The sequence below is a fragment of the Hippocampus comes genome, unplaced genomic scaffold (assembly GCF_001891065.2).
Source record: "Hippocampus comes isolate QL1 unplaced genomic scaffold, H_comes_QL1_v1.1 scaffold381, whole genome shotgun sequence".
NCBI classification, from domain to species: Eukaryota; Metazoa; Chordata; class Actinopteri; order Syngnathiformes; family Syngnathidae; genus Hippocampus; species Hippocampus comes.
This window is the reverse complement of record NW_017805016.1, coordinates 909743-936794: the sequence shown is the minus strand read 5'-3', so window position 1 is coordinate 936794 and position 27052 is coordinate 909743. Positions and strand designations below refer to the sequence as shown.

Sequence of the window (27052 nt, the reverse complement as noted above, 5' to 3'; positions counted from 1 at the left end):
AAAAAAAAAAAAAAAAAAAAAAAAAAAAGACCATGCCATGAGATAAAGAAATGCCAACGCATCAGAAGTTGGACAAGTTTAGGCATCTCACACTTGAACAGCATATGTGTACCGCTTGTGGGGTGCAGTGAATGGCGAACATCATGTATAAAAGTCATTGAGGTTAAACTATTAAATATATTTCTAAATATAATATAGAGTTTTGAATTCATTATAATTTTGCCATCAAAAGCTCTTTCTCAGTGCTGTTTTGATTGTTTCAAAGTTTGCAGTGTCAGACAAGCAAAAAAATATATATTTGTAGAAAAGTCTAAATTCTGCTTGGCATGTTTATTTTCATTACGGGTTCACGACATGATCATTTGAACTATTTGAACTTGCGAAAATGTTATTATTGTCAGCTTGCACAAGCAGTCTGCTTAGTTGTTTTCCGGGTTTGGTCACGTGACGTTCCACATAAAGTGGAAGTAACACTTAACAGTGAACCTATGACGTTAATTATGTTTGACAGCTGAGGATGACATTTCCCAACATGGCGGCTCCTGAGATCAATGAAAATTGGTGGATGATTCCGTTTTAATTCGTATTCCACAAACGAAATTTTGATCAGATTGTTGTGTTTTGATGGGTGCTGGCACATACAAAGTACATATTTTAAATTTTTTGGGGGGGGGCTGCTTAATTCCCCTTTAAGAACCCAAACTGATTCAAACATCTGGGAGTCCATCCGCGTCCATATTCAATCACAAAAATAATAAACCCAATTCCTCTTTGCAACTATTTTTTAATTATCTAAATAGAACAGGAAGGCATTATTCGCGTGTGAAATGGATTCTAAACTCATGAGGTCACATTTGGTTTGTAGCTCCAAATGCGTCGTCACAAGACAGGAACTTGTGTGGAGTTACATAAAGGCACTACCGTTTCTTGTTGTAATGCGGCTAGCCGTTGGGGCATCCCATGCCCTTTAATTGTCCTTTAAGACAGCAACCATAAGATGTCCCTGCGGTTCGCCACATTACGAGAAGAAACGGCACACAGGTTCCTGTCTTCTGAGAGGCAAGGGTGTAACCACCAATGATTCAAACTCACATCACGCCACATACATGGGAAGGAAATGAAGTCAAATGACACTCTGCCTACAAAAAGGCGAATGACGTGTGTTGAACCGGACGTAACCAATTTAATGATACACTTTTGTCGTTAGTACAATAGTCGGTCTATTTTGCCACTCAGCTTCGTGATTTTTGTTCCATTTTTGCTCCGAGTATTTGTCGAGCGGCGTCCTTTTTCCTGACATCATCAATGATGAATATCAGTTAGCATCCACGTTGATGATGGCCATTCAAGTCAGTCCAGTCTGGCTCCTCTTTATGGGGGGAAAAAAAACACTTTTAAGTGAAGGCTAAATTTTAAATAAAATTCTAAAACCAAACTCCCAGCTGAGTGAAGTTTCCTATTTCTCTCCACCGTTGCGTGTTTTGTATTTCTCCAAAAACTCTGCATGTTTCTGCCGCAAGATTTCTGTCTGTTTCTTGAAACCGTTTACCCTGTAATAAAAAAAGGAAAAAAAAACACAAAATGAATTATAGCCAATTTGATCCTTCAGATACTACTTTCTTTCATTTCATGACAATGCTTGTCACTAAAAATCTTTAAAATCTCAAATCACTTTCCCCATTGAAATGAATGGAAATGCCATGAATCTGTTCCAGCAGCGCCTACCCCCAAAAAAACGTTTGTGATTTGTTTTCGCGAATAGTGTATGTCATGAAACATACAGTAATGCAAAATTACATACAATATAAAGAAATTAGACAGTTTTTGAGTGATCCTGTTCATGGCAGCTTTATACAGACATATGATTATGCTGTGCATGGAGTCGGTCTCAGAAAGAATATGTGCCTGTGAGTATTTAATATTACTGCCTGTCTACATGTGTTGCGCCTACAGGCGTTCAAAGGTTTATAATTGCAGTGACACTGATGCTATTCATTATCCCTTGTGTGATGATCATTATGATGTGTTGGCATTTAGCTGGATGACTTGAAGGCAAAGCTATGTAGTGATTTTAAATACCCAATATGCAACACTCAACATTTTTCCACATACTGTATGAATTGCGGGCTTGTTATTAGCTTAGCAATATGTCTGTGACTTGTGCCCATAACAGATCTTCAGGAGAAAAAAAAAAGTCATTTGTGGGCAGTGTGGGCAGCGTGAGCAAAGCAAAGCGACAAATATTGTCAAGTAGGAGACAGATCTGAAAAACATACCCTGAACACAAAAACTCAAATGAGTTTAAAAAGGAAGGCGTGACCAACCTGGCCCTCTCTTTGGATTCATTGTAAATTTCCGTGATGACTCGATCCTTTTCGTCCATGAAGTTGTTGTGAACCTCTTCCAGCTTCCTGCAACAGTTCACTAAAGTCAAGCTGACACGTTCTTCAAAAATCTCCAAGATCAGCAGAAATTCTAATGATACAAACCCAGGACATTCAGGAAGGTTCCATCCCATCAAGATGCTGACTTTTGTGAAAATTGTTGGGAACATCTGGGATCATCTAAGCCGGGGTATCAAACTTGTTTCACTGCAAACCACAGTGGAGCTATGGTAACCCTCAGCGGTCCGCTTATGACGATACTACATAAATGTATAATTGACAGGGGTGTAACGGAGGGTGTGCCAAAATCACAGCATCTTAGTTTTTAACTTCATGATTCGGTTCACATTAAGGGAACACCATCCAAACCAAACAGATTTAATGGCATTTAACCCTTTCAGGGACAGCAGTTACTAGAGTGGACAGCTATTCAAATGTTGTTTGATCTTATATTAATAAATCTTAATGTCACAGTTGTGCATCAACCACTACTATGGACCCTTATGTGTGGTGCCATCCACTTCCATTATTTTTTTTCTTGCCTAAAGACTAATTAGAACACTTGAGAAAAAAAATCCTGATGTAGCTTATCATTATTTGTGCATGAAAGGGTTAAAAAGAAACATCAATAGCTTTAATCTTTTGATTTTAGGAAAGCCAGATACTGAACTGTTTGATTATGGACAAGTCATTTGGCGATATGGTGAGGCAGTTACAATTTGTGTCCCTGACCTGATATGTTCGGTGTGACAAGCCTAATAATCACACACTATATCACATTATTACCCCTGCTTGTGGTTATTACCATTTTTATGGCTAATTTTTAAAAATGTGACGGGGAAGGTTGGATTTGCCACCTGCGATCGCAGGGCAGACAGCCCGTGAAATGAAATCAAAGACAACCGGGAGTTTCACCTGAAGAAGACGAAGTGTGCTCCGATACCGAGAGCCATGGTGAGGAAGCAGTAGCCAACCAAGTGGAAGTTCCTCCTGCGCCTCCTCTCCCTTTCCTCCGCGGACATCTCCTGGGTGTGGGACTGATACATTTGCTCCCAGTAACGTGCGTTGTCCTGCACCGTCGTGTCGCTGTGGTAAAAGGTAAACAACGGAGAATGGGCATTGTGATGACAAGCTTGTTTGAAATTGTGAATACAATCGGGCCGTGACGGTTTCAATCTGTTGGAGTTTACAGTCAGAACGCTGAGTAATGCAGTATGCTGTTGTCGGATTCCGGGGATCAAAAAAATCGTATTGCAACATGTCCTGAGGGGAAAAAGAACATCACAAAATATTTATGAAAGCCTTGTTCTAACCAAAATTACTCAGGACTGGCTATAAGGCTACTACAAATAAATAGATATCTTGGTGTTGCTATTAGGTTTAATTCATTTAGGGTGTTTTTTTTTTCATATGCATTTGAGACATCGTGTTTTGTCAAAATATAATTTTCTTCTTTGATATCATATTACAACTTTATCGTAAAACATACAGTAATGACTTTATACTCGAACAATAGGACTTTTTAATCCTGACAAAGTACATCTTAATTCCTGCAAAGAGCATTTTTGTCTTCCAAAAACAACTTCATGTTGAACATTGCAAGCCTTTTTTTTTATTATGTTTTCATAACATTACCACTATTCCACGTGATATAGTGGAACTTTTTAATTCCTGTGGCATTTAGTAGGAACATATTCGTAGAGATGTTTGATTAGCGTTGAGATCATGAGGGGGTCCTTGGAAAAACTATTCGTAACAACAAAATGGCATCACCTGGTCCCATAGCTGGTGTGACTAAAGGCTGAGCTGGAGGCCGGGCCTCTTCCTCCTCTGCTATAGAAACGTCTGATTTTGACATCATACTCCTTCCTGCTGAGCTCCTTGCTCAGCACGCGGTAGGCCTCGTTCAGCTCCACAAACTGGCTGTGCAGCGCTGGGTTGGAGGGGTCACTGTCTGGGTGCAGCTGCACATTATCATCGCGGTCAGTACATACTAGAAATATGGATGGTATATGTCAAGCTTTCACGGTTTTGGTTTATACTACGAGCCCTGGCTGAGAAATACACTTCTTGACGCTAGAGTATGACTGCCATCTTGTGGTGAGACATTTTCACCAGACTCCTTAAAAAAAAAACTGTTGCGAGATAAAGATGTACGTCTTCAAGAATAAAGTCCTAACTTGAAGAAAACAAAATGGGATGTTAAAAAAGATTTATATTTCAAGATTTAATTAATACAATTTCTATATGACGGTCGAAAATAAAGTTGTAACAGTCAGTGATGAAAGCAGGATATTATTTAGATTTAAAAATGGAATATTACGAGAGTACTTCATTATTGTCAAGAAAAAAAGTCTGATATCTTCGATATACAAGTAGAATATTTTTAGGCCAATTTGATTTTTTTCTGAATTAGTTACAGGATACAATGTGATAGCATTTTGGCACATCAACATCAGATTATTATAAATGCAAAATATAAAACAGTTTTCTTTGTTTAAAAAACGTATACAATTTTGTAAGAAAAAAACAAAAACAAGATTACCTTTTTAGATTTGTCAAAAAAGGCATTTTTAATTTCCTCCAGGGTTGCATCAGATTTGACTCCCAGCAGGTCATAGTAGTTGGCACCTTTTCTGATTTGACAAGAGAACACAGAGCGCAGCACAGGATAAAAACACAATTGATGAACATAAAGAGTGTTGGATTAACATGACACATTGTGTGCCTGCTATTGGGCAGCATGGCAGGCTAGCGGTTCGCACATCCACGTCACAGTCGAGTGGTCCTGGGCTTCCACCCAATTCCCCAAAATATACGCGTTAGCTTCACTGAAGACTCTAAATTGTCCAGAGTTGTGAATGTGATCTTGAATGTTTGTTTGTCTATAAGGGCCTATGATGGGCTGTTGACCAGCCAAGGGTGTAACCCTGCTTCTCTCGGTCAAAGTCAGCGGCGCTGCATCTCGCTCGCTACCCTAATGAGGACAAGCGTCACAGAAAATGAATGGATGGATGTTTGCCAGTACAGTTGGCTCAAAAGCTGCGCTGACCTCAAATCCAAAGAGATGCAATGCTGCCAGCTACAGGGATCTGGTAGTAATTAGTGTTTTACAAACATGAATTTGTTGAAAAATGTACTTGACGAATATATTCGTCCGTGGCAGTAAACGGCTTGAATCCAGTTGAAGAATATAAACAATGTGTTAATACTCAGCATTTTTATATTTTGTACATGAAGTGTAAAGGCAAAATGGATGATACAGCGCTAAAATTTATGTTGTTGGCGGGTGTGACATTACACAAAAGTACAGTGACAGGCCCTCACAAATGAAACCGTTTCATGATGCAGTACTGGGTTCATGCATTAGGATGTGAGCACCAACAGCTCATGCGCGGGGTGGGGCATCTTTTGAATTTGCGGCTGTCTCATGTTGCTTACATGACATGTGTGTATCCAAAGCAAAGAGCATGTTGACCAAAAAGGTGGAGCACAGAGGTTTTATTTATAGATTACCTTTGTGCGGCACTCCAGGATAACAGACGCAGTCCACTCTTGTAGCACACAAGGCAACTCTGGCAGAGACGCAGCTGCACCTCTAGCTGCATGGCCAAAGACAACTGCCGTAATGCCTTTGCAAACCAAAGCACATGGGTTAACAGCTCCATTGCTCATGTCACAACTAGGCTGAAACTGTCATAAAACATGTATGAAAACGTTCAACTGTAGATATTTACCCAAGTATACATCCACTGACTAAAACATTAAACACACTTGGATAGTCTTATGCAATGATTCTTAAAGTGTACGCAGGTTCTCTATAGTTGTAAGATAAGATAAGAGAAGATATCCTTTATTTGTCCCACATTGGGGAAATTTACAGTCTACAGCAGCAAGATTGTGGGTAGAAAGAAGAAAGAAGAAAAACAAAGTGTATGCATTTATTGCATATATTTATACACAAAAGAATCAATGAATTAAATGTCCAACTGTGCATAAAGTTACAGTTGATCGCTTTTCTTTGTTGTTAATCTAGTTTAATTTAACGTTTAAGTAATTGAACTTGAGTAACTTATTCTTTTTCTAAAGTACAGTACCTTTGGTTACATGAGAAAAGCACAAACTGATGATGTCTGCAATTGCCCCTCATTCGATGACGTATGATGACGCCTGAGAACCACAACAATGCCGTTAAATTAAAACAGCAAAAGTAACTAGCAAAAAAAAAAAGACATTTAAGATTGTTAACTGTGCGCAGTTAATAAATTGTGAATCTTTTACCACGGTCTTAGTACCACGACCTTTTTTATCTCACCACTCAAGCTCGTTAGTGTTAGCTGCAAGGATTCGCACACCCTTCTGTGCTGTTCATAACATGCTAACATTCGAGAATGACAAGGCACCAAGCGTTGTGAGTAAATACGAGTTGGAGAAGACAAGGAATTACTTTAAAGTTTTAATAAATGCGCGGTAATTGTAGCAGAAAACGGGTATACCGAAATGACTGAGGTTCATAACCCAATGTTCTTCTTGGCGGAGTTGCATAAACTCAAAATCAGGGATTTCAAACCCGGAATTCGGAAATATGTACTTTCACAATAAAATATCCCTTTGCGTACTCAGAACAAGAAATCCAAAGTTAACCATTCATATTAATGTTCAGTAGATGAAATAATCACTACAACTCATATGTAAAATCTTCACATGCACGTACAGCTTTAACATCTTAACCGTATCATCTTAAATATTCGTTTAGTGTGTTAAGTGACCACTGGTTTGAATCTTGGCAACTTGACTCATTCACATTTTTTAGGGTCTGTAACCACACCTCCCGCATGGGGTTTTCAGCGAACGCGATTAATTTGCTTGAGTAAAGATTTTTTTTTAAATGTAATGGTCATAGAAAAACTGCATTTATCACATCGGTGGTCAGAACAATTGATTGTGTTGTTTGTTAGTTTGTTTTTTGGTCGTTGGGTTTAGGTCACGTGCGGCTCCGTGAGCCAATGGCATCACTGGACAAGAAGCAGAAAGTGGGTTTTGACTTTGGCAACAAGGGAGTACGAGTACACTGCTTGACAGCACCGGGCGACCCAAATATAATGTACGTAAGCGAACTATATCCAATTTTAATCCATCAAGCGACAGTTTAGCATGCAGGCTAGCATTAAACACACTTTAGGTTGCTCGGTTTGCTCATTCTGAACCTTAATCGATGTTTTGTTGCTGGTGCATTACGGAGTCATTTAATCCACTGATTTATTATGAATGGACTGTCGCTACCTTCGCGGTTTAAAACAGAGGGTAGCCATCTTACGTTGCCACTACGACTGACTACTTCTGTTTTTTCCCCCCGCTGAAAGCACTATTAGGATGGGCAAAAGTCCGCAATTGCGTTGATGTTTCCACGTTTTACAACTACTTTTCAGCGTCCGCTTTTTTTTTTTTGTAAATTCATCAAAATAGGGACAGACTAAAAGGCTCAAAGTAAAAAAGCTTAACGTTGGTTGATGACATTAAACTACAACCAATCATTATCAAAATTCACATGCATGTCTACTCATTCTCACTCCAACCTCTGAAAATATCAAAACAATTGCCAGTGTATTTTGGATTTTATCGGCATTAAGTCTTTCTCCCATATAAAAATCTATGTGGACATCACACATCAATCCCTGAAAACGTCAAAATAATCACACCAATAATTAGGATTTTATGAATTATGACCTCTTCCTCTCCATACGTGCTCACTACATCTTCGTGTTACTTATAGTGAGGAAACTGTTTAATGTCCATAAACTCCTAAACATTGAGGTAATCGTTTCAACATTTCTGAGACTGATGTGGCCATAGCACGAGTAGAGACGTGCGTGTTAATTTTGGTGACGATTTATTGCAGTTTCCTGACATTAAGCAACATGAAGCTTGTTCACGCATACACTTTGAACTGTTGAGCTGTCTCTGAAATATTTTGTAAGGTGGATTTTTTTAAAGAAGAGGTATTACTTAAGAACATAATTTCATATTATTTATTTATTTGTCTCGTAAGACTCGAAAATACCTATTATTTTATTATTTTTCAATGCACACAGGGCAAGCATGCTTTAAATACTGTATAGTCAAGTGATAAGCCATCTTTTAGTGCGAGTGTGTGAAGTATTTTGAGGTCAGGCCGAGTGTCAAATACGGTCACCCTAAACACTATTATCAGTGCGTGTTTTACGTTTGGATACCTGTATGGTTTAATGAGAGCCACTCAAAGAACAAACTTCGGTGTTTGTATCGACCATTCAGAATTGTGAATTGTGATTGACAGAGGTGAATTTTGTCCCCGTCGGCTTTGTTTGATTTCATTGTTGATGGCTTCTGATGTCATGCAGACGAATCTTACTTTTTTTTATCGTAAGTTTCGGCAGCTTTCATGAGAACCTGATATCTTATTATAAGGCAGGTATTGGCTCGATACTGAGGTATCAATACTAAACCATCCCGATTAAAAACAAATGACCGTCCCTCAGGAGAAAAAGCGGACAAGAACGGCTGGATGACGGACCCTGAGGTTTCTTTGTTACTGCACTGCGCAGCCTGGCGAGGTCTGCGGCAGTCCCATGTGCGGGTGGAGCTGTCTGAAAGGTAGGGTCATCAAGCACAACTTCATCGAGGTCAGTTGTGTTTCGGATCCACAGACGTGACATGGCGGAAAAAAATAATTGTAGCCAAAATACTGTGTAGGAGCAGCTACAGATGTGTTCTCATTCATGGAAGAAATATCAGAAAGTAGGTAAAGATTTTGATAGTAGGCTAATATATCTCAAATAGATATAGATACATCTTGCAGCTCCGAAAAAGGAGAGCTGTGGTGTTGGTTTTTTAAAACGTACACTTTATTTATGCTTTGAACAGTCTCGACAAACAGACACGTCTGCGTCCGACTCTGTACCTTCTCTCCTCTCGTTTGACTCGAGAGGCGTTCAAAGACAGCCTCCGAAAAACGGCAATTAATGATCACTTCATGACACTAAGAAAAGCAAAAATAATTCACCAAAACAAAAAAAAAAATCAAGCGAGGAAATCGCAAAATAAATTCTATGGGGGCGTTTGTGAACACACAACAAAGGAATGAATAACATAAACAATTTGGAAACAGTCCAGTCTCCTACATACACAGAGCATGTGTTACCTTCATTGTAAATTTTATAGAAGGCTTTTATTTTTTTGCAGCTCCAGACATTTGATTTTTGTTTTTGTCCTATATGGCTCTTTAAACATTTTGGGTTGCCGACCCCTGCCCTAAGGTATAACCGTCAGACAGACGCCGCTCTCCAACGTCACATCGAGGAGGTGTGGACAGCGCGGGTGTCCAAGGAGCCATGGCTTTTTGATGGCGCCAAATTCCGCCTGCACTCTTTCCACGTCGCACTGCCTACTGCTCAGCTCTCATCCTGCACTCCATCATTCCAAAACCTGGACTGTAGACACAGTACAGCAAGTGCGCCACTGCTCACTCTGAGGCTGGGCCTCACCTCTTATAAAGACTACCTGGGCACCAACTGGTCATCCCGTGCAGTGGAGCTCCACAAACGTGGGGAGGCCGAGTTTGGCAGCAGCCAGGCGCTGCTGGCCCAGCCTTTAGGAGTGGGTGCCGTTGTGTGCACGGGCGATGGACAGGTGGTGTTCATCAGGAGGAGCCAGGAGGTGGCTGAGGCAGGTGGGAAGCTGGACCTTCCCGGTGGACACCCGGAACCAAAGGTGAGGAGAAGCCTTTTCACTGGTACAAGTCAAATCTAACGGAGATGGAATACTGTATGTCAAAGTGTTATCACAGATTTTTAAACAGTCGTGTTCGATGGGTTTTACAATTTTGGTTGCCCTCAGGTGGCGTGCGAGCGTCTTGGTGAGGCCAAGGTTGACTTGAACCTGCTGGAAAAGAATTCGGAGGCTGTCGTCGCCGAGCTTTTCTCGTCTATTTGTGCTGAGATTAGAGATGAGGTGGGTCTTTTTTCCAGTCCAAAGATGTAGGACTCGGGCTGGCGTGTAGAGACGATCATTCTATCGAGTGCCTTTTTCCAACCTATCTTTTAAGTATTTTGTCAAAGAAGCATCAATCACAAAGAAACAGAAAAAAATGATCAGAATCAGCTCATTTTGAACAAAGGCTTTTTGTTCCGACTGTTCTTGTCTCTCTCGTGGTAAATTACTGAGATTATTTGAAGCTGGAACTTGTTTCATGGAACCACAGTGTGAAACTCACTCAAATTTTACAAAATACAAACGTATACATTTTAGTAGCAACCCACTAATGATGCACTCTAAGCAATCGTTTCAATACCGGTATTTTATATCCACACACACACACACACACACACACACACACACACACACACACACACACACACACACACTTAAAAACATTGCATTTCTTTGGCAAATGGAGGATGCATAAGGATGCAATTCACACAGAAACACTTTTTGTCAGCCTTGCATGTCATTTTGGCAAGAAAAAAGTTCACGTTTTGGGAGACTTTTGATCCAAAGCAAGGTCACTTAGCCTCACCTGTGCAAGTCAACATGAGAAAAGATCGAAAGAGATCTGGAGGGAGCCCAGAGAGTTTGACAAAACAGAAACACAGATGGCCGAGCCATGCACTTGGACTGCCAGTTTATTTATGTCACTTTGTGAATAAATGTATAAAGTATCACCCTTCCACACACTTGGACAAAAACTGCTATTTTCCAATAGGAGGCACTTATTTTCACATTACTGTTGAATAAAAAGAATTTATATTATTTCTGTGGAAGCTGATTCTAGTGAATGCTGGGATAAAAGATGGTGGGAGATGTTATTGATACAGACTTATTGCTCTTTCCCTTTATATTCTCTTTATTTTTACTAATAAGCATTTGCCAGCAGGTTAACATTCCTTTGAGTTCTCTTGGAGAACCACTGCTGATGGGCATGATCTTGAATCACACGAGTGCCGGAAGACCAAGTGCTGAGTTCTACATCAGGTATACTCTCATTTGAGGATGATTTTTTTTTGCCACATTACAGAAAACCAGGCTGTCGGAAATGTCTGTCCAGGACAAGCCTGTTGGAGCGTGTTCTTGATATTCCAACTCTTGGAAATGTAGGAAAATAAATTATTCGTGTAAGATTATGTCTTTTTCAGGTTCGTTGTTCTTGTACAGATGACACATTTTATTATTGGAAGGGGGATCCACAACCCTATTTTTATAAACAGTTATCCCTCGCTATATTGCGCTTCATTTATCGCGGCTTCAGTACTTCGCGTTTTTTTCCCCAAAGTACCAATACTGTATTCAGAAAAAAATTGCCAAAGGCCTCGGAGGTTTTGTACATGCCTGTACACATGATTGGTTCCCGGCACGACGTCGACCAATGACAGCACGAGTGGATTTATCCCGTGAGCTAATTGTCTGCACATTTTCGCAGCCTGCCCAGCACCTTGCCTTGTGTCTCGTCACACTGTTAAAACGCGTTCACCTGTCTCTCCTCATCAATACCGATTAATTGTCTTATCATAAAAACATTGGCTGCGCGGGGATAGCTGGCCAGGAGCTAGCTGGAGGCTAACGGCGGCTACACCGTCAGCGCTTAAAGGGAGAGCTACGCCACCAACACAAGTCTCTTTCAAGTCTCTTGTACTGCTGTAGTCTTTGTCTCAAATATGTAAAGTATAATCACTGCTACCCACGTACACTTACACAAAAATTCCTCAGTGGGGAGCCAAACCTCCTTCGCGGTTTTTAACTTATTGCGGCAGGGTCCCGGTCCACATTAACCGCAATAAGTGAGGGATCACTGTATAAGCATGTTTTCTCAAAAAAACAAGTCTGAATTTGGTTGTGTAACATTAAGACTTTTTGTTCTGGAAAATAGGCAACTTTTTAACAGTAGTGTATAGGGATGGGAATCGTAACCAGGTTCCCAATAATTCAGTTCCTAAGAATTTTTTGTTTTCTTGGCTGATCGCTGAGTGCAATAAAAGAAGTTGGTGCACTGTCTGACAAGTGACATAAGGCACACGTTCACATTGTATGAAAAATGAATAATGTTCAAGTTAGTACAGCAGATTTTCCCATGTTGTTGCGTGACACCGGATTTTTGCAAAATTTTCTAGTCAGAGGTGGAGAATGTCCACCATCCCAGTCTTCTCTGTCCTCTCAAGAATTTTTGTCTCGAGATCTGGCATAATGAAAGTGTTCCTTTTGTCTTTGTGTCCTGAGTTGTTCGCTGTCATCGGACAAAATCAGAGAGTTATACTGGAAGGGAGGAGCAGAGGCCAACGAGTCCACAGACATCGTGTTCCTCAGCCGAGCGGTGAGCAATTATCTTTTTAAAAAGCTGCACAAAAAAACATATTGACTACGTTTACATATTCCAAACAGGAGACGTTGCGGCTGGACGGAAGCAGCCCTCTGTGGCAGGAGATGTGTCCCTCCGCTAAGGGAGCTGTGCTGCTTTTCCAGACAGTGAAGCCTAAACAGTTGTGATTTGATAAAATCTTATTTAAGAGCATTCAAGCTTTGAATCCACATTGTGCAATTAAAAACCCAATGAATACTTCAGAAAAATGACAGTTTTGTCCTGAAATATTTCAACGCTGATCCAGTCTGACTGGCTGATTATGACTGGCGCTTTCCTTTCCATATCTGGTTCATCAGTAGCCCTCATAGCCACTGGCGTAGTACAAGGCTTGGTCATGATAAGGCACAGTCCACTGTGAAACGTAGGATAACATAAAATCAGTTCTGATTGCATGCTTTTTAAATCTGGTTGTTCTAAATTAATATGTACTTACATGCTGGCCCCAGCACTGCATGTTATTCCAGCCTTAAGGAAAAGGCAGAAATGTAACTTTACAACATGAACAGTACATTATGGACAAGTATTTTAAGTTTTCCCCTTTGCAGCTACAATGACTCCCATCCACTCTTCTAAAATGTCTTCAGTGAAGGATTATGACTGATATTAAGGCAGAGTTTAAACTTTATGATTCTGAATTTGAACCAATTTTAAGTGGTTTGCAAGTCTTCTCGGTAAGAAGTGTATAAATTGCTTTTACAGTGGCCCCTTTAAAATGAATGGCATTAAAATGAATGGAAATGCCAATCATTTCGAGCCCTACTTTTTGCTAAGTCGCGAGTATGCACGGGTCCACTGTATAATAATACTCGCAGGCATATCACTGGCGTCAGGCAGAATCCTCGATTCTCCAAAACCATTACTTTTTAGGAATACAAGAAAATGGCATGTGTGTTGAGTCACTAATGTTGCATTGTCAAAGAGAGCAAGGGGACAGACAAACAGTATTGATTTGGGGGAAAAAAATAAATAAACGTGTGAAATTAACCAACTTTGGACAAGGTTTTGGCCCAATGCCAGAGATTGATTCTTTATCCTCTGCAAAGAATGATTAAATTACTGCATCTTACTGAGCAGTTGTGCGCGTCTTCTTCGTGTACATTCACATTTCTGTATTATACTGCATCCTGGTGGCCAAGGCGCATGCAAACAGAAAACCCACAGATTCACCTATTCACAACCACCCCTCCAGCCCTCAATGTTTTTTAAATTTATTTTTGCCCAAGAATTGGAGGTTTGCTCCACCATTGCATTTATAATAGCCATAAATGATATGCAGATTTTTGTTATTCGCAGACTGGCCTTGTCCCAATTTTCCCATGAATAGTAAGGGTCCACTGTTTTGTCTTGGAAAGACATGTTGCTGCACCGTTTGTGTTAAAATACCAATTGATTTGCCACGACATCAGGACAATTTTTTAGCTTGTCTATGCTATTTTGCATTCTGAGTTGGCTTTAGCACAGTGCACTTTACACAGGCGATATATAATTTCTCATACGTACTTTTCATTCCACTTCCCCTAATCCAGTGAGGTGGTAGAGGAGGCCCATGCTCGTGCGGTCTTTTCTTCAGCAAATACTTCTTCGGTTTCTCCGGTTTGGTAACAGGAGGCAGCAACCGTCGGGCCTCATCTTTATACTCCCGCAGCAGCGTCTGTGCCACATCTTGCTCCAGCTCCACGTAGCGTAATTCGTCCAAGACGTCGCCAAGCTGCTCAGGAAGACTGCAGCTGACTAGAAGGGGAGGAGTGGTAACATTTCAAAAAAGCTGTTTTGGCAAGACTGCTGCAAATCCAGGCCCACCTTGATGTTTGAGCAGAGCGGTCTCGGGAATGTTCTCGCCGTCTTTTTGCCGCTCCGACAGTCGTCTTTTCCACTCATCCGCCGAGGGGAAAAGCACCACTGCTGCACGCCGTCCAAAGCCAGAGAACAGCTGCAGCTTGTAACGCTGTGCAGAGAAGAGAGTGTTGCACTGCGAAAACAAACAAACAAAAAAACACAGGAGAATATTGCAATATTCTAAAAAGAACATGGACATTGTGATATTCCCAATATTATTTATTGTGATGACACCAAATCAAAATGCATTTTTAGGGGAAAAATCAGTGGAAGGCTTTCTCAGCAAAAATAAAAGTTTCACCATACTGTATTAGGATAAATACAGTACAGTCAAACAAAAGTAAATCCAAGTAAATAATACAATATCCTTAATTTGTAAATACTAAATGAAAGTATACATCTATTCACAGGCAGGTGTTTAGAATATTACTACTAAAAACAAGGTTTTTGAATTATTTTACTTTTTTATGTGCAAAAAGTCAAACAACTTAATACATGAGCTAAAAACGTTCTCAGCTAAAAAAGAAAATTGAGAAGCTAATAAAATAAATCTTAATAAAACCTTTCTTTGAAAATAGATTACGACAGATTAATTTCAAATATCTATCATCCAAAAAGGTTAGCTAAAAATAAACAGGAGAAGACAAAGTATTGTAACTTTTTTTTTTCATGATTATAAACACGAAAAGTTGTATCGGAACTTGAGGGCAAGGAGATCTGCTGAGCCGTATTTTTGGCACCCAAACCCTGTACGTTTGTTACGAAGTGAAACCTTACCTGGTCCAGGATGTAGTTGCCTGGCGTGTGAGCGGCCATTTTGATTAACTCGGTCAGACACTGGGCTGCCTGCTGTAGCCGGCGCTCCCTTGCACCCCCGCTCTAAAACGCGCAATCATACACGTTTGAGTCACTTGAAGGAGGCTAGTGATGGGTGTGCCACGTGAAGGTTTTAGACTGACCATCATGCACGAGAGAAGCTCCTCCGTGCCCAGCAGCTTGTAGTTTTTTTCTGGGTGCTGCTGAATGTGAGCTTTGGCCCAGTGGCTCTTGCCGGAACCAGGGAGACCCACCATCAATAATACCTACACAGACACAGATGGAAGTACAGAAAAGGGTACGAGCCCTGCCGTGAAAATCAAAATAAGGCAAGTCATGGATGCCCTCCAAATGTTTTTGCGAATGGTCTAAAACAAAATATGATCTCAAAAATATCATTTCAGACTCATCATACATTACTCGTTTGAACGAATGAACCACATGTGTGTGTTTGGTGAATACAAAAATCTACACACGCCTGTTGAAATGCCACATATGTGTGATACATATGAAATGGGACTAAGATAAATCATTTAAAACTTTTTCCACCGGTGATGTAACCAATAACTTTTTCACAGCGATTGAAAAAAAAAGAAAAGAAAAAAAGAAGAAATACTTTCAAGAGAGGACATAAAGATAAACAACTGATGGTCAGGAAACGCCTACTAAAATATCTGGACTTTATTTGAGATTATTCAGAGGAACTGTAAGTAGTGGCAGCTGTATGCTCATTTACATTTAAAATGTGTTTGGGTGTGATTTCTTTCTTCTGATCACAGTCACATCCCCAGTAATAGGCAGAAGTGTGTCTGTCTATAACTGCGGATGCAAACAGGATCTCAACTAATTTTTTTGTCTCTTGAATTCAGTCATACAGGGTATAGATTCAATTAATTTTTGAAAAAAAAAAAACAACCGTCATCTTTACTTCACAAAATTTGAACAGGGTGTTGAACATTTTTAGATAGAGTACCAATCAAAAATTTCAAAACACCTTAAAATTCAAATGTCTCAAAACAATAAGAGGTAAAAAAATTCAAGCTATTATCGCCTGATGATGCAGAGCTGTGAACTGAAAGTCATTCCAGATCATAAAGATGACTGAGAAAATACCAAGATGTGCAAAGCTTTTATCTGGGCAAAAGATGCATAGTTTGAACAATCTAAATTATAAAACATTGTCTTTTAATTAACATTTTTTTGTTTACCAAATAATTACATCAATATTTCTTCATAATGTCAATGATGTAAATATTGATATATAATACAAGAAGTTTTTAAATAATAATCTGTGAATCGCAAAAAGATGGAGGAAGACTGTATTTTCGAATAAGGGTTCACTGCAAGCTTTCTAGTGATCTAGTGCTAGAAATTTACCTCACTCTGTGCTCTGGAGCTTGGCGCAGACGCATTGCGATGCCTCAGCATGGCGGGGAGTGCTACCAGTGTGGTGAAGCCCGGAGGAACGGGGTACCAGGGAGGAGCCGTGGGGTCCAAAAGGAAGCGAACCGCACAGCTCTTACAGATCACATGAGGGAACAGAGCACGGCCTCCAAGCTCGGAGGCTTCCAGGGAAAAAGCCACACCCAGAAAACGGCCATTTTTGTGGAAGGAGAGTTGAACGCCGCCATCCGTGGAGAAAGACTGCAGGATGAGATCAGTCAGGATTAGTGCAAACTAAAGCACAGCAGACCTTCATACTCGGGTTGGGAGATTAATCAATATCATAGTCGAGTCAGTGTTGCCAACTTTGTGATTTGGTTGCTGTATTTAAAGACTTTGCTAACCTCTCATTTTCAAAAAAGCAAGTTGACCTCACCTGTACAACTCTACATTAGGGGGCACGACACCGCTTATCCTCACAAAGGTCGCGGGCGTGCTGGAGCCTATCCCAGCTGTCTTTGGGCAGTACGCGGGGTACACCCTGAATTGGTTGCCAGCCAATCGCGGGGCACACATAGACAAATAACCATCTGCGTTCACACTCACGTCTAGGGACAATTTAGAGTGTTCCATTAACCTGCCATCCATATTTCTGGAATGTGGGAAGAAACCGGAATACCTGGAGAAAACCCACGCAGGCATGGGAAGAACATGCAAACTCCACAAAGGAAGGCCTGAGCCGGAATCGAACCCTGCACCTCTGCATTGTGAGGCAGGTGTGCCAACCAGTCATCCACCATTCCACCCCTCTTAAAAACAAATGCATTTAAAATGTTAATTTATTATGGATCATGTTTAACAATTTTTTTTGACTAAAAGGGACAATTTCCCAAGAGGGAGCACTTGTTTTCATATGATTTGTAATGAAAAAAATATCTACTAGTATTTCAATTTTTTCTGTGGAGGTTGATGCTGGGAAACAACTTGAAACTTTCAAAGCTTGTTGAGCATCTGGAGCAATAAAGCAAACACCAAAAGACAAAAAGAAAACAAAAAGCAAAACTTGTTTAGAATTGGTTGTCATTTGAGAGCAGTAAACACACGCTACCTCATATTTTACTTGTCAGGTGTGGAGTCTCACCTTTCAAAAACCGCTCAAGATGTTATAAATGGGTATGCGTACACCCCTCATAAATGTGTGGAGCAAGAGAAATTTCAAGGCTGAAGTCACTCACAGCATAACAGCCGATGATGTCACCTTCACAAAAGGGCTCTCCAAACTCTTCTTCTCTCCCGCATGTCACTTTTCTCGCACGTCCATCATAAGCAAAAGAAAGCGCATCTTCACCTGAAGACAGAAAAAAAAAGTGTTTCAGAATTGGTATGTCATTTGCTGCCTGAAGGAACTCAATTTCAATACTACATGTACTATGTTTCACATAAGTTAAGAAACTTACCTCTTTTCAAACATAACTAGGTTAATCTTTATATATGAAATGACTACGCTAATATACTATCCTGTAATAATATGACATGTTAAGTCATTTTAGTAATGTTTCTCCCTAATTTGCAGATCCCATGATAATTGTCAATGAAATATTTGACAATTGGAAATGCATCTTTACTACTTTATGAATAAGATTCAAGGATTTCAATGTAAAAGTAGTGCAGATTATTTTTGAGTGACAAACTAAAACTGACAGTCACAACATTTCTGACAATAAACGCTTACCCAGCAGTAGGGATGTCTGGACCAAGGACCAGCCTATTCGGATCCCGTAGGACTGGTCGCTCTCCGAGCCATCCGACTGAGAGCTCAATAACCTCCTTTCAAGCCTCACCTCGAAGCCCACCCTGCCTTGCGACACACCGTGGGTGAGCCTGCATCCAGACCACAGGAGAGGAAATCTGTCCCAGAATCGTGGCTGACCGCAGGCGCCGTCAGGGCCCACTTGGAAGTGCAGGTGACTGTCATCTATGTGGAAATGGAATAGGATAAATGAAGCAATTTTATCATAAAAGCAATGTGTGTAAATTGCATTCATGTAAATACCCACATGAATGCAATTTGAGTGTATCTTCATCTTCCTCTTTTCCCTCATCTTCCTCCAAAGGACCTTGTGGTAGTTTGGCTCTGGTGGACAATAACATGTTCATTCACACTTGCTTCGTAAAAATACATTTTCAAGAGTCAAACCCGGTATCTCATAACTACAAGACAGTCATGCTAACCGCTAGGTTACAGTGCGGCGCTGACCTTGTGGTAGTTTGGCTCTGGTGGACAATAACAACATGTTCATTCACATTCGCTTTGTAAAAATACATTTTCAAGAGTCAAACTCAGTATCTCATAACTACAAGACAGTCATGATAACCACTAGGTCACAGTGCGGTGCCCGCCTCCTAAAAGTGCTCTTCTTAAAATCACATGCTCGTCCTCTCCATTACCTTTTATATCGTATCTCCTCTTTAAACTCGTAAAACGCTCGCCCTCGCACCTCCTCTGCCGGTTCCAGCTCGATCTTCTCGGCTTGACAGTCATCAACATTGGGTAACGGACACCTCGGGATGCCTTCAGCTTCTGTCTGCGTGGAGGAGTCGGAGAACTCTCGGGTCCGGTCCGCCGGTCCACACGGCGGCGTGCCACTGGCTGGCTCTGCATGGGAAGTGGACAAAAGTAGGGAGGAGGAGGTGGAGGCCACCACCGTTTCCGGGGTCTCTGTGATACCTGGCACAGGTGGGGCAGAGGTTTTAAGTGAAGGTGGAGGAGGAGGAGGAAAAAGAATGTGCACAGAGCCACTATACAGAACTGAAATGCAGTGTTCTTCCGCATATTCACAAAATAAAACAGTGGTTGATTTGTCTCTTTTGATACCTCAGGACAAAGCGTTAGCTAATATACAAGCTTCACTTTTCCACCATCTTAGTTGGTGGTAGTACTGTAGTAGTGACTGAACTGACAACCTCTTATCCATTGAGACACGATTTCAAAAGTTTAGTTACCATGGTATTCCTGTTACTGATATAAATCACGTCAAATTACAGAAGTATCAAAAGTATTGACAACTTAATTCGAGAATCAATTAATTGAAATTCTGGCTTCGGGGACATCGATATTTCAGGATCGATCAGCACATCACTGCACTTTATATAGATCCGTGTAATAATTAAAGAGAAGCGAATTACCTTGTCGTTGAACGTCCTGTTCGTGTATGTTCCCTCTCTGACCGCCGTTGTTATCCAGTAAAGACCATAAACGCTCCACAAGTTCTACCTTCAGCCCTCGGCTGTCCAAACCGGCTTGGTTAAGTCTCGACCGCAGCTCGGCCACTTTAAGCTTCTTGATGTCCGATAACTTCATCGTTACGAGTATATAAAAGTGGAGGTGGAATTCTATCGTTTTTGTGTTATTTTTGTGGTCAAAACAAAACAAAACAAAATTAAAACAAAACAAAACGATGGAGATTTCACAGCCTTACACCAAAACAAAGGTTCAATATGGAGCCTCGGCACCTGATTGGCTGACACGAGCTCCACCTTCCTTCCTCATCTCTCCAGTCTTGCAGATTTTACACGTTTCAAATGTTTCCTGCCGCTTAGCGACAATAAAAGTAACTACGTCTTGTCAATGTTGCGAATTAAAGCTGGAAAGAAAAACACAGTACGTATTGGATTAATTGAAAGTAGACCTGCATTCCATTTTTTTTCTTATTTTGTTTTGTTGTTTCTCATTTATTTAGTGTATGCTTACTCTGATGCTGCTCACTCTGACTGATGATTCTGGAATATTCCACTTTCATGAAATGATTCAATAAAAATAAATAATTAATTGCACTGTGTCATGAATAAATATGACTTTCACCTTTTGAAATTGAACTACCGAAATATATTTTTTCTACGATATTCTAGTTTGTTGGGATGACCAGTAGTTTATTAATATTATCTAAATCAGAGGTCACCAACCTTTTTGAGAATGAGAGCTAATTCATGTGTCTTGATTGTGTGAAGGGCTACCAAATTGATACACGTCTGAAATATCATTTGTACAAATTACATTTAATAATATTAGAATGTGTTATTTTTAATACTAAATGATTTTCAGGCTCTGATCATCTTAAAGATGTCTCACAATACTGCCCGTGTTTGCATTTTTAAATCATAATTTCTACTAGCAAATCACAATCCTAGCACTGGCGGGCTATTGGTGTGGTCCTCACGGGCTACCTGGTGCCCGCGGGCACCACTTTGGCGACCCCTGATCTAAATAAATCCAATTGAGCTTGAGTAAGCTATTTACCCTGGATGCTGTGCTGTTTCCAGTAAAAATGTATATAAAATACTGACAAATTAAAATATACAAAGACTACATTTTGGATGGGTTCACAAACAAATGACATGTCAATTTCAGCTGTATGTTCTCAACAAATCAATAAGGCAAGACACATTTCTTTGAAAATAAGCTCTTTATTTGACAATAACATTGCAAAATCTGGAACATTATGGAACACAAACAAGTACAAGAGGTAGAAACTACACATTGTTGGTCATTATTTACCAAGTTACAAAGTACAAAACGTGACTAACTGTCATCACTGCTTTCTTCAGACTCCTCACTCCACTGTCTCTGTATCATCACAAGTTCAACTTTGCATCATTTGTTACTCAACAAAATTGGCACGTCTGCAGACCCGTCTGGGTTCCACACAAACTTCAACATGGACAGTTTCATCTGTGACATCATTTACAGTGGTCGCGTCCACATCGACAGCATCATAATAAAAAAAAAAAAAAATAGATATAATAATTCGTTGGCAGAGACACGGACAGTTGTGCTTATTTTTTTGTCACTTGACAAAACATAGATAAGGGTTAGGGGAGAGGCTTCATGCGCACACAGTGAGACTGTTTCACTGTACATGGTGCTCAGTCACTCTCACCACATTACATGCTCCACTATAAAAGCATCGGAGTGCTACATCTGAACACTCAGATGTCACGCCAAACAATTTCTCCATGACCAGGAGATAAAAAGTGCAAACTCTTCCGTAAACAAACATGCACATTACATAGAATGGAGACACACATGATCTGGAACATCATCATCATTCTCTAGCTAGTGATTTCATTGCTGTAATAATATGCTATGCAAATTCAAAGGATAAGTAAACATAATAAAATACTGTTGGCATTATTGATGATACTGACCGGTAATACGACCACTTGAACTGTGGGAGTTCATGGCTGCTGTGATCAATCGGGTAGCAAAGTGCCTCTAGATCCAGCCTATGGTGCTGTTTTTCATTTTTAAATATGCATTTTTTAAATATTTCATACCGCACAATGATTCACTGACAAAATTAAAAATTGTGTATCATTTTGTGTCACACACAGGGTATGGAGCCTCACAAAATCTGCTTGGCAACAAGTGGCCAGGCAAATACGTGGCAAGGAAAAAGAATTTGAGCAATTCTGTCCATTGAGATTGCCATGCCATTTCTTCTGCTTTATGATGAATTACTTATTTTGTTTATTTTAAAAATGATTTAAAAATTTTAAATCTTACAAATATATATCTGTCCATACTGATGCTACAATGATCCAGAGATAAGTGATTCTGGAAATCCATGCAGCGCTACATCAATGTAACAATACATTATTGTAAAAAGAAACGAACCTGTCCTTACAATGAAATTTGATGGGCTTGTTCACACATCATATGTACAAAAAATAAACCTGTCAGCTTCCTTTAAGGGTTCCTTAGAGTGTCAGACCATGATGGTGGGGGTTTCTGGGGAAGATGGAGGGGTAGAGGGGTAGCCTTCGGACGGGGCATCCCTCAGAAGAAGTTCCTTTTCCCGCAGGATGCATGGCCCGTTATGCGAATGGTACAGACGCATGAAGGCCAAGGTAGACTGGAGCAACCACAACAGTGTCACAAACCACAGCGAAGCCTGAGCACAGAGACAAGACTCACTCAAATATGGGGTAATCCCGTATGAGTCATTCGTGGATTAACGAGAAGAAAGCAGGCAATTTGGGGGAAATCTAGGACAGAGTTTAGAATATAAAATGCCCTAATTCTGATAAATAGCCGGGTTAGGATTATTTCGCCAAATTGCTTGAGTTGGGTTGCATTCAGTTGGCAGGTGGTGGAGTTTAAGTTAATTAATTTTTAGCAGAGTTGCTGTCATTGTACTTTCTGGGGTTTATATATTTGACAAGTTAGATGCATTTAGATGTCACAGTTGCCTTGTTTTCATTTTGTTTTTTAACTTGCAAACCTTGCATGTTGCCATCCTCTTTCACTTGATTTGATACGAAACAATAACCTTGAATCCAAATGTAATAATATTTGTAGCTCCCGTCTTTAGCAGTAAAATGCTCCACTGTGATCTACCATCTTAGTTCAGTGAGCGCCCTTACCTGTGCCAGACTGAGCTCCGTGTAGAAGGACGACGTGTCCACGTCCAGATATAGCGGAACTGACTGGGACGCCGCACAGCTGGACATTAAGAAATGAAAATGCCTTTCAGTTTTAGCAAATAACAATAGTAAAACATCACAGTGTGAGACCCACCTGAAGGGTTCCGAGTTATTGTTGGTGACCGTGTCGCACCAGGAGGCAAGGCCCAGGGACAAGATGACGCTGGCACCGCCTGACAGGAACAGCATACATGCACTCAGCAGCACCGTCAAGAAGGATGAAAACAAAGTGCTGCGCAAGAAACATGCACAAGAGAATTTCATGAAACTTAAACCAATATATTAGAGTGAAAAAATATTCACCAAGTTATTTTGTATGAATTGAAAGGGGACATATCTTAATTGAATACCTGCATACAAGTAATCGGATCTCTGGGCTACCTGCCAATCCACCACTTTGAAGCAACAACCAGACTACTTGGAAATGTCAACATGAGGATAATGGTCATTTACATATGGTGATGTGGCTGCTGCATGCACCACATGCACAAATCCGCCAGTGGCTCTCAAACTAAGGTCTTTGTGCTGAAGGCCGGGTGCAAAAATTATGTGCAATAAATCTTTGTGTCGTAACATTTTTAAATTTTTTTTACTGCAAATGACGAGTTTACAAATAAAACACAAAACAAAAATGAAGAAACTTTTTATTCCTCCCACCTTAGCTTTGTGTCAATGAAAAATCCTGTTATAAATGTGATGTATCATCACCAAAGTCTGACATCCCTGCATGAATATCTCTTTATTTTAGAACAAAATATGCAGTATTGCAGGAATAAGATATATATATTTTTAACAAAGACTTTTTCCCCGGACAAAAAGACAAACATATTACGAGACAAAGTCGCAGTTGAAATTCACTTGCTAATATATGAGTTTTGCCCCTTGTTGAACTTTGACTTTAAAATCATCCATTTATCATTTCAAAGGGCAACTTTATTTACATCAAACTTCAACTTTTTATCCCAAGAATAATGCCTTTGCTCTTGTAAAGATTTAGAATGTTTGAAAAACATAACTATATTATCACAGCATAAAAAATAAGCGCACCATAATTAGGAAACGTAGTGTTGAAGTGCTGTCCTTGACGGTGAAAATTTTGATCTTCAAATCTTTCATGGGCCGCTCGCAATAAATGTATGTACTTTGTAGTACATTTTACAAATGCAACACAAACAGGTTTGGTGCAATTTTTTGAATTTCCTCACTTGCATTACTCCGAGAACACTGGCATCATATCTGGGTCACTGAAGTGTGCCATCTACAATAATCTCTTATCGCGAGCAAACGCGTGTTGTTTATTCATGTGGTGCGTTGCGTCCACTAACTCGTCATGTCGTCCGTGGAGGTAGAAGAGGCATCTCCACCCTTGCGCGGCCCCGTACAGCACCGTAAAAATTCCCACGAAGGTAGCGAACTGGCATGCCGCCGGCGGGCCCCACTGCTGCACAACAAGGCGGGCGACGGCCCCTGCCTCCCGCTCACCAGGCTCCGGTTGCGGGCCCCCTTCGGTCCTCCAGTAGCCGCTGGAGAAGAGCGCGCATCGGCCTTTGAACGCGGAGCCGTTGAGGGCCATCGGGACAACTACAAGCAATCCCGCCGCCATGGAGAGGGCGTGCACGGCGCAGTGAGCCAGCAATAGTCGCCGGTCCAGCTCCATGTCCTCTGGTCGAAGGGGAGGCCAGTTGTAAAGTTGTAAAACGAAATGCGCCGAAGTGAAATCAGCACATCTCAGTGCGTATAATTTGGAAAAGGCTTTTGGAGTCGGCACGTTTTGTCATTAGTTTCAAAGCAAGGGCGGAGACCGGACGACTCAGCTCAGCATTTCGACCGTTACGCAACTACAACGTGCAGAGGCATTTATAACAAAAGAAGATGTCTCACTCGGATAATTTTAAAATGTCAATCCAACAGCATTTCACAGTTGAGTTAATCCAAAACCGTCGCAAATTTTTCCATCACTCAGCACCAAAAAAATACTTATTTTACCACCATCACTAAGGCGGCGTAAACTCTTAGACCTGCTGGGTTGAAAGTAACCCAAATTGTGTGAAATAGCTTAACCCAACGTTAGGTCCAACAGGGACCAAGCCGATGCTGGTTTATTTACACCGAGCACATTTTGTTGAGGATTTAACCCAGCGTGTTTGGTCAAGATTTTGATCCAGCGCGGGGTAAAAGTTACCCATACTGACTGTCACGTAGCGAGGTGGTGGTGGACCCCAAAAAGCAGGCAGGAGGGAGGAGCAGGGTGTATTTGAAGAAGTGTATTGGAACAGAGAAAACTAAATCCAAAACTAACATAGTCCAAAGTAGCAAACAAAAATCATAACTGAAGCTAAAGCAGAACCATGACCAAAACAAACCTGACAGCAGCAGAGAAACGGCAACAAACAAACATGACAGTAGCACAAAGCAACAATGACCCGACAATGATTGCTCGGGCTGGGAGTCCTTTTAAAGCCACCAATTACCTAATGACCAACAGGTGTGCAGCTGCAGGGAGAGCCCTACGGTGCCACCTGTTGGTCCCAAACCGAATCATGACAGTACCCCTCCCTCAAGGGACGGATCCCAGACGTCCCAAAGTTGTCCAAAGGCTTGCCTCGCCGGGGAACAGGGCCAGGGAACAGGAACAAAAGCGACGGCAATCCTTTGGCTGGGCGTGGCCTGACGTGGACGGAGCTCGACGTAACGGGGGACATGGGACAGCCGGACGTGAACAGGGGCTCGGCCTGACGTGGGCGTGGACGTGGCATGGCTCGTCGTCGACGTGAATGTGACTCAGCTCGAACAAACACGTGACGAGCCTCGGCTCAACGTGGACGCGGACGGGGCTCGGACCACCGTAGACGCGGCTTTGACGAGACGAAAACAGGACAGCCGCATCACCAGCGCTGCCTGAAGGGGAAAAGGGTGTCTGCCGCAGACGTGCGCCGCCAGGCACATGGTGGAATAGGAACCAGACTTTGTACCTGCGGGGTCCAGGTGGTCGGGTCATTCTGTCACGTAGCGAGGTGGTGGTGGACCCCAAAAAGCAGGCAGGAGGGAGGAGCAGGGTGTACTTGAAAGATTGTATTAAAACTCAGAAAACTAAATCCAAAACAAACAAAGTCCAAAGTATCAAACAAAACACATGACTGAAGATAAAACATAACACTGACCAAAACATGACTGAACCAAACATGACAGCAAACAAACATGACAGTAGCACAAAGCAACAATGACCCGACCATGATTGCTCGGGCTGGGAGTCCCTTTAAAGCCACTAATTACCTAATGACCAACAGGTGTGCAGCTGCAGGGAGAGCCCTACAGTGCCACCTGTTGGTCCCAAACCGAATCATGACACTGACAAGTAAAAGCTACCAATAAATGGGTCACCGTGTTATCAGTATAACTGTGGTTAAAAATAATACATGTACCACATTAACACCAGTATTCTCCAAGAAGAAGAAACATTCCCATGTTAGGTAAAACTTGGAGTCACAGTTTTGAAACAGCAAAGACCAAGTCTGAAATCTTGGGGTGCTCATAGACTCGAAATGAAGTGACGTGAGGATTTCAGCAGCTGCAGTCATCCCTGCTTCACAATGTCTTTATAATAGCACAACAAAACCAAACAATTTCATCAAAATGCATCATACTGTCGAAATCAATTACTTATAAAACTCACCAGAGATTGCGTTTCTTAAATGAATTAATGGAGGGACGAAAAAAAAAAAAAAAAAAAAAACATGACACACACGTGCATAGATTACTA

General features: G+C 41.0%; 4 protein-coding genes across 8 annotated transcripts; 1 reads left to right on the top strand and 3 right to left on the bottom strand.

Annotated features, from left to right (window-relative positions):
* Nucleotides 1–315: 315 nt before the first annotated feature.
* Nucleotides 316–6973, bottom strand: dnajc4 (DnaJ (Hsp40) homolog, subfamily C, member 4). 2 transcript variants are annotated; one of them, XM_019863375.1, is made up of 9 exons: nt 6881–6973; nt 6482–6554; nt 5901–6016; nt 4930–5020; nt 4158–4348; nt 3300–3470; nt 2325–2411; nt 1443–1550; nt 316–1369 (listed from the first exon to the last, which is right to left on the bottom strand). In XM_019863375.1, exons 3-8 carry the CDS (start codon nt 5990–5992, stop codon nt 1457–1459), a joined length of 726 nt encoding a protein of 241 aa, XP_019718934.1. In that variant the 5' UTR covers nt 5993–6016; nt 6482–6554; nt 6881–6973; the 3' UTR covers nt 316–1369; nt 1443–1456. The 2 variants fall into 2 exon arrangements, with proteins under 2 accessions (XP_019718934.1, XP_019718933.1); XM_019863374.1 differs by having other exon boundaries at nt 316–1550.
* A 288-nt stretch (nt 6974–7261) lies between these two features.
* Nucleotides 7262–13842, top strand: nudt22 (nudix (nucleoside diphosphate linked moiety X)-type motif 22). 3 transcript variants are annotated; one of them, XM_019863372.1, is made up of 7 exons: nt 7262–7492; nt 8903–9017; nt 9680–10133; nt 10260–10373; nt 11293–11393; nt 12633–12726; nt 12795–13842. In XM_019863372.1, the coding sequence occupies exons 2-7, from the start codon at nt 8929–8931 to the stop codon at nt 12897–12899; spliced, it is 957 nt and encodes a 318-aa protein (XP_019718931.1). In that variant the 5' UTR covers nt 7262–7492; nt 8903–8928; the 3' UTR covers nt 12900–13842. The 3 variants fall into 3 exon arrangements, with proteins under 3 accessions (XP_019718931.1, XP_019718930.1, XP_019718932.1); XM_019863371.1 differs by having other exon boundaries at nt 7263–7488; XM_019863373.1 differs by having other exon boundaries at nt 7266–7488; nt 11296–11393.
* Nucleotides 13035–20340, bottom strand: LOC109511960 (heterogeneous nuclear ribonucleoprotein U-like protein 2). 2 transcript variants are annotated; one of them, XM_019863368.1, is made up of 12 exons: nt 19996–20339; nt 19258–19537; nt 18867–18943; nt 18542–18784; nt 18045–18157; nt 16804–17070; nt 15570–15692; nt 15388–15489; nt 14575–14743; nt 14275–14505; nt 13208–13239; nt 13035–13126 (listed from the first exon to the last, which is right to left on the bottom strand). In XM_019863368.1, exons 1-12 carry the CDS (start codon nt 20168–20170, stop codon nt 13067–13069), a joined length of 1872 nt encoding a protein of 623 aa, XP_019718927.1. In that variant the 5' UTR covers nt 20171–20339; the 3' UTR covers nt 13035–13066. The 2 variants fall into 2 exon arrangements, with proteins under 2 accessions (XP_019718927.1, XP_019718928.1); XM_019863369.1 differs by lacking the exon at nt 15388–15489 and having other exon boundaries at nt 19996–20340.
* A 913-nt stretch (nt 20341–21253) lies between these two features.
* Nucleotides 21254–25153, bottom strand: LOC109511974 (transmembrane protein 179). The gene is made up of 4 exons (XM_019863402.1): nt 24618–25153; nt 23387–23524; nt 23233–23311; nt 21254–22760 (listed from the first exon to the last, which is right to left on the bottom strand). Exons 1-4 carry the CDS (start codon nt 24947–24949, stop codon nt 22575–22577), a joined length of 735 nt encoding a protein of 244 aa, XP_019718961.1. The 5' UTR covers nt 24950–25153; the 3' UTR covers nt 21254–22574.
* Between the last annotated feature and the right edge of the window lie 1899 nt (nt 25154–27052).

Coding starts and splice junctions, on each gene's coding strand:
- dnajc4 (XM_019863374.1), bottom strand. CDS start 5,992: ATGCAGCTAGAGGTGCAGCTGCGTCTCTGCCAGAGTTGCCTTGTGTGC. Junction 5,021..5,900: donor TCCTGGAGTGCCGCACAAAG/GTAATCTATAAA, acceptor TTGTCAAATCAG/AAAAGGTGCCAACTACTATG. Junction 3,471..4,157: donor CACACCAGCTATGGGACCAG/GTGATGCCATTT, acceptor CTTTTACCACAG/CGACACGACGGTGCAGGACA.
- nudt22 (XM_019863372.1), top strand. CDS start 8,929: ATGACGGACCCTGAGGTTTCTTTGTTACTGCACTGCGCAGCCTGGCGA. Junction 9,018..9,679: donor CGGGTGGAGCTGTCTGAAAG/GTAGGGTCATCA, acceptor CCCTGCCCTAAG/GTATAACCGTCAGACAGACG. Junction 10,374..11,292: donor GTGCTGAGATTAGAGATGAG/GTGGGTCTTTTT, acceptor AGCATTTGCCAG/CAGGTTAACATTCCTTTGAG.
- LOC109511960 (XM_019863368.1), bottom strand. CDS start 20,170: ATGAAGTTATCGGACATCAAGAAGCTTAAAGTGGCCGAGCTGCGGTCG. Junction 17,071..18,044: donor ACATCATCGGCTGTTATGCT/GTGAGTGACTTC, acceptor CTCATCCTGCAG/TCTTTCTCCACGGATGGCGG. Junction 14,506..14,574: donor CGCTCTGCTCAAACATCAAG/GTGGGCCTGGAT, acceptor CTCCCCTTCTAG/TCAGCTGCAGTCTTCCTGAG.
- LOC109511974 (XM_019863402.1), bottom strand. CDS start 24,949: ATGGAGCTGGACCGGCGACTATTGCTGGCTCACTGCGCCGTGCACGCC. Junction 23,525..24,617: donor CTCCACGGACGACATGACGA/GTTAGTGGACGC, acceptor TTTCTTGCGCAG/CACTTTGTTTTCATCCTTCT. Junction 23,312..23,386: donor AATAACTCGGAACCCTTCAG/GTGGGTCTCACA, acceptor CTTAATGTCCAG/CTGTGCGGCGTCCCAGTCAG.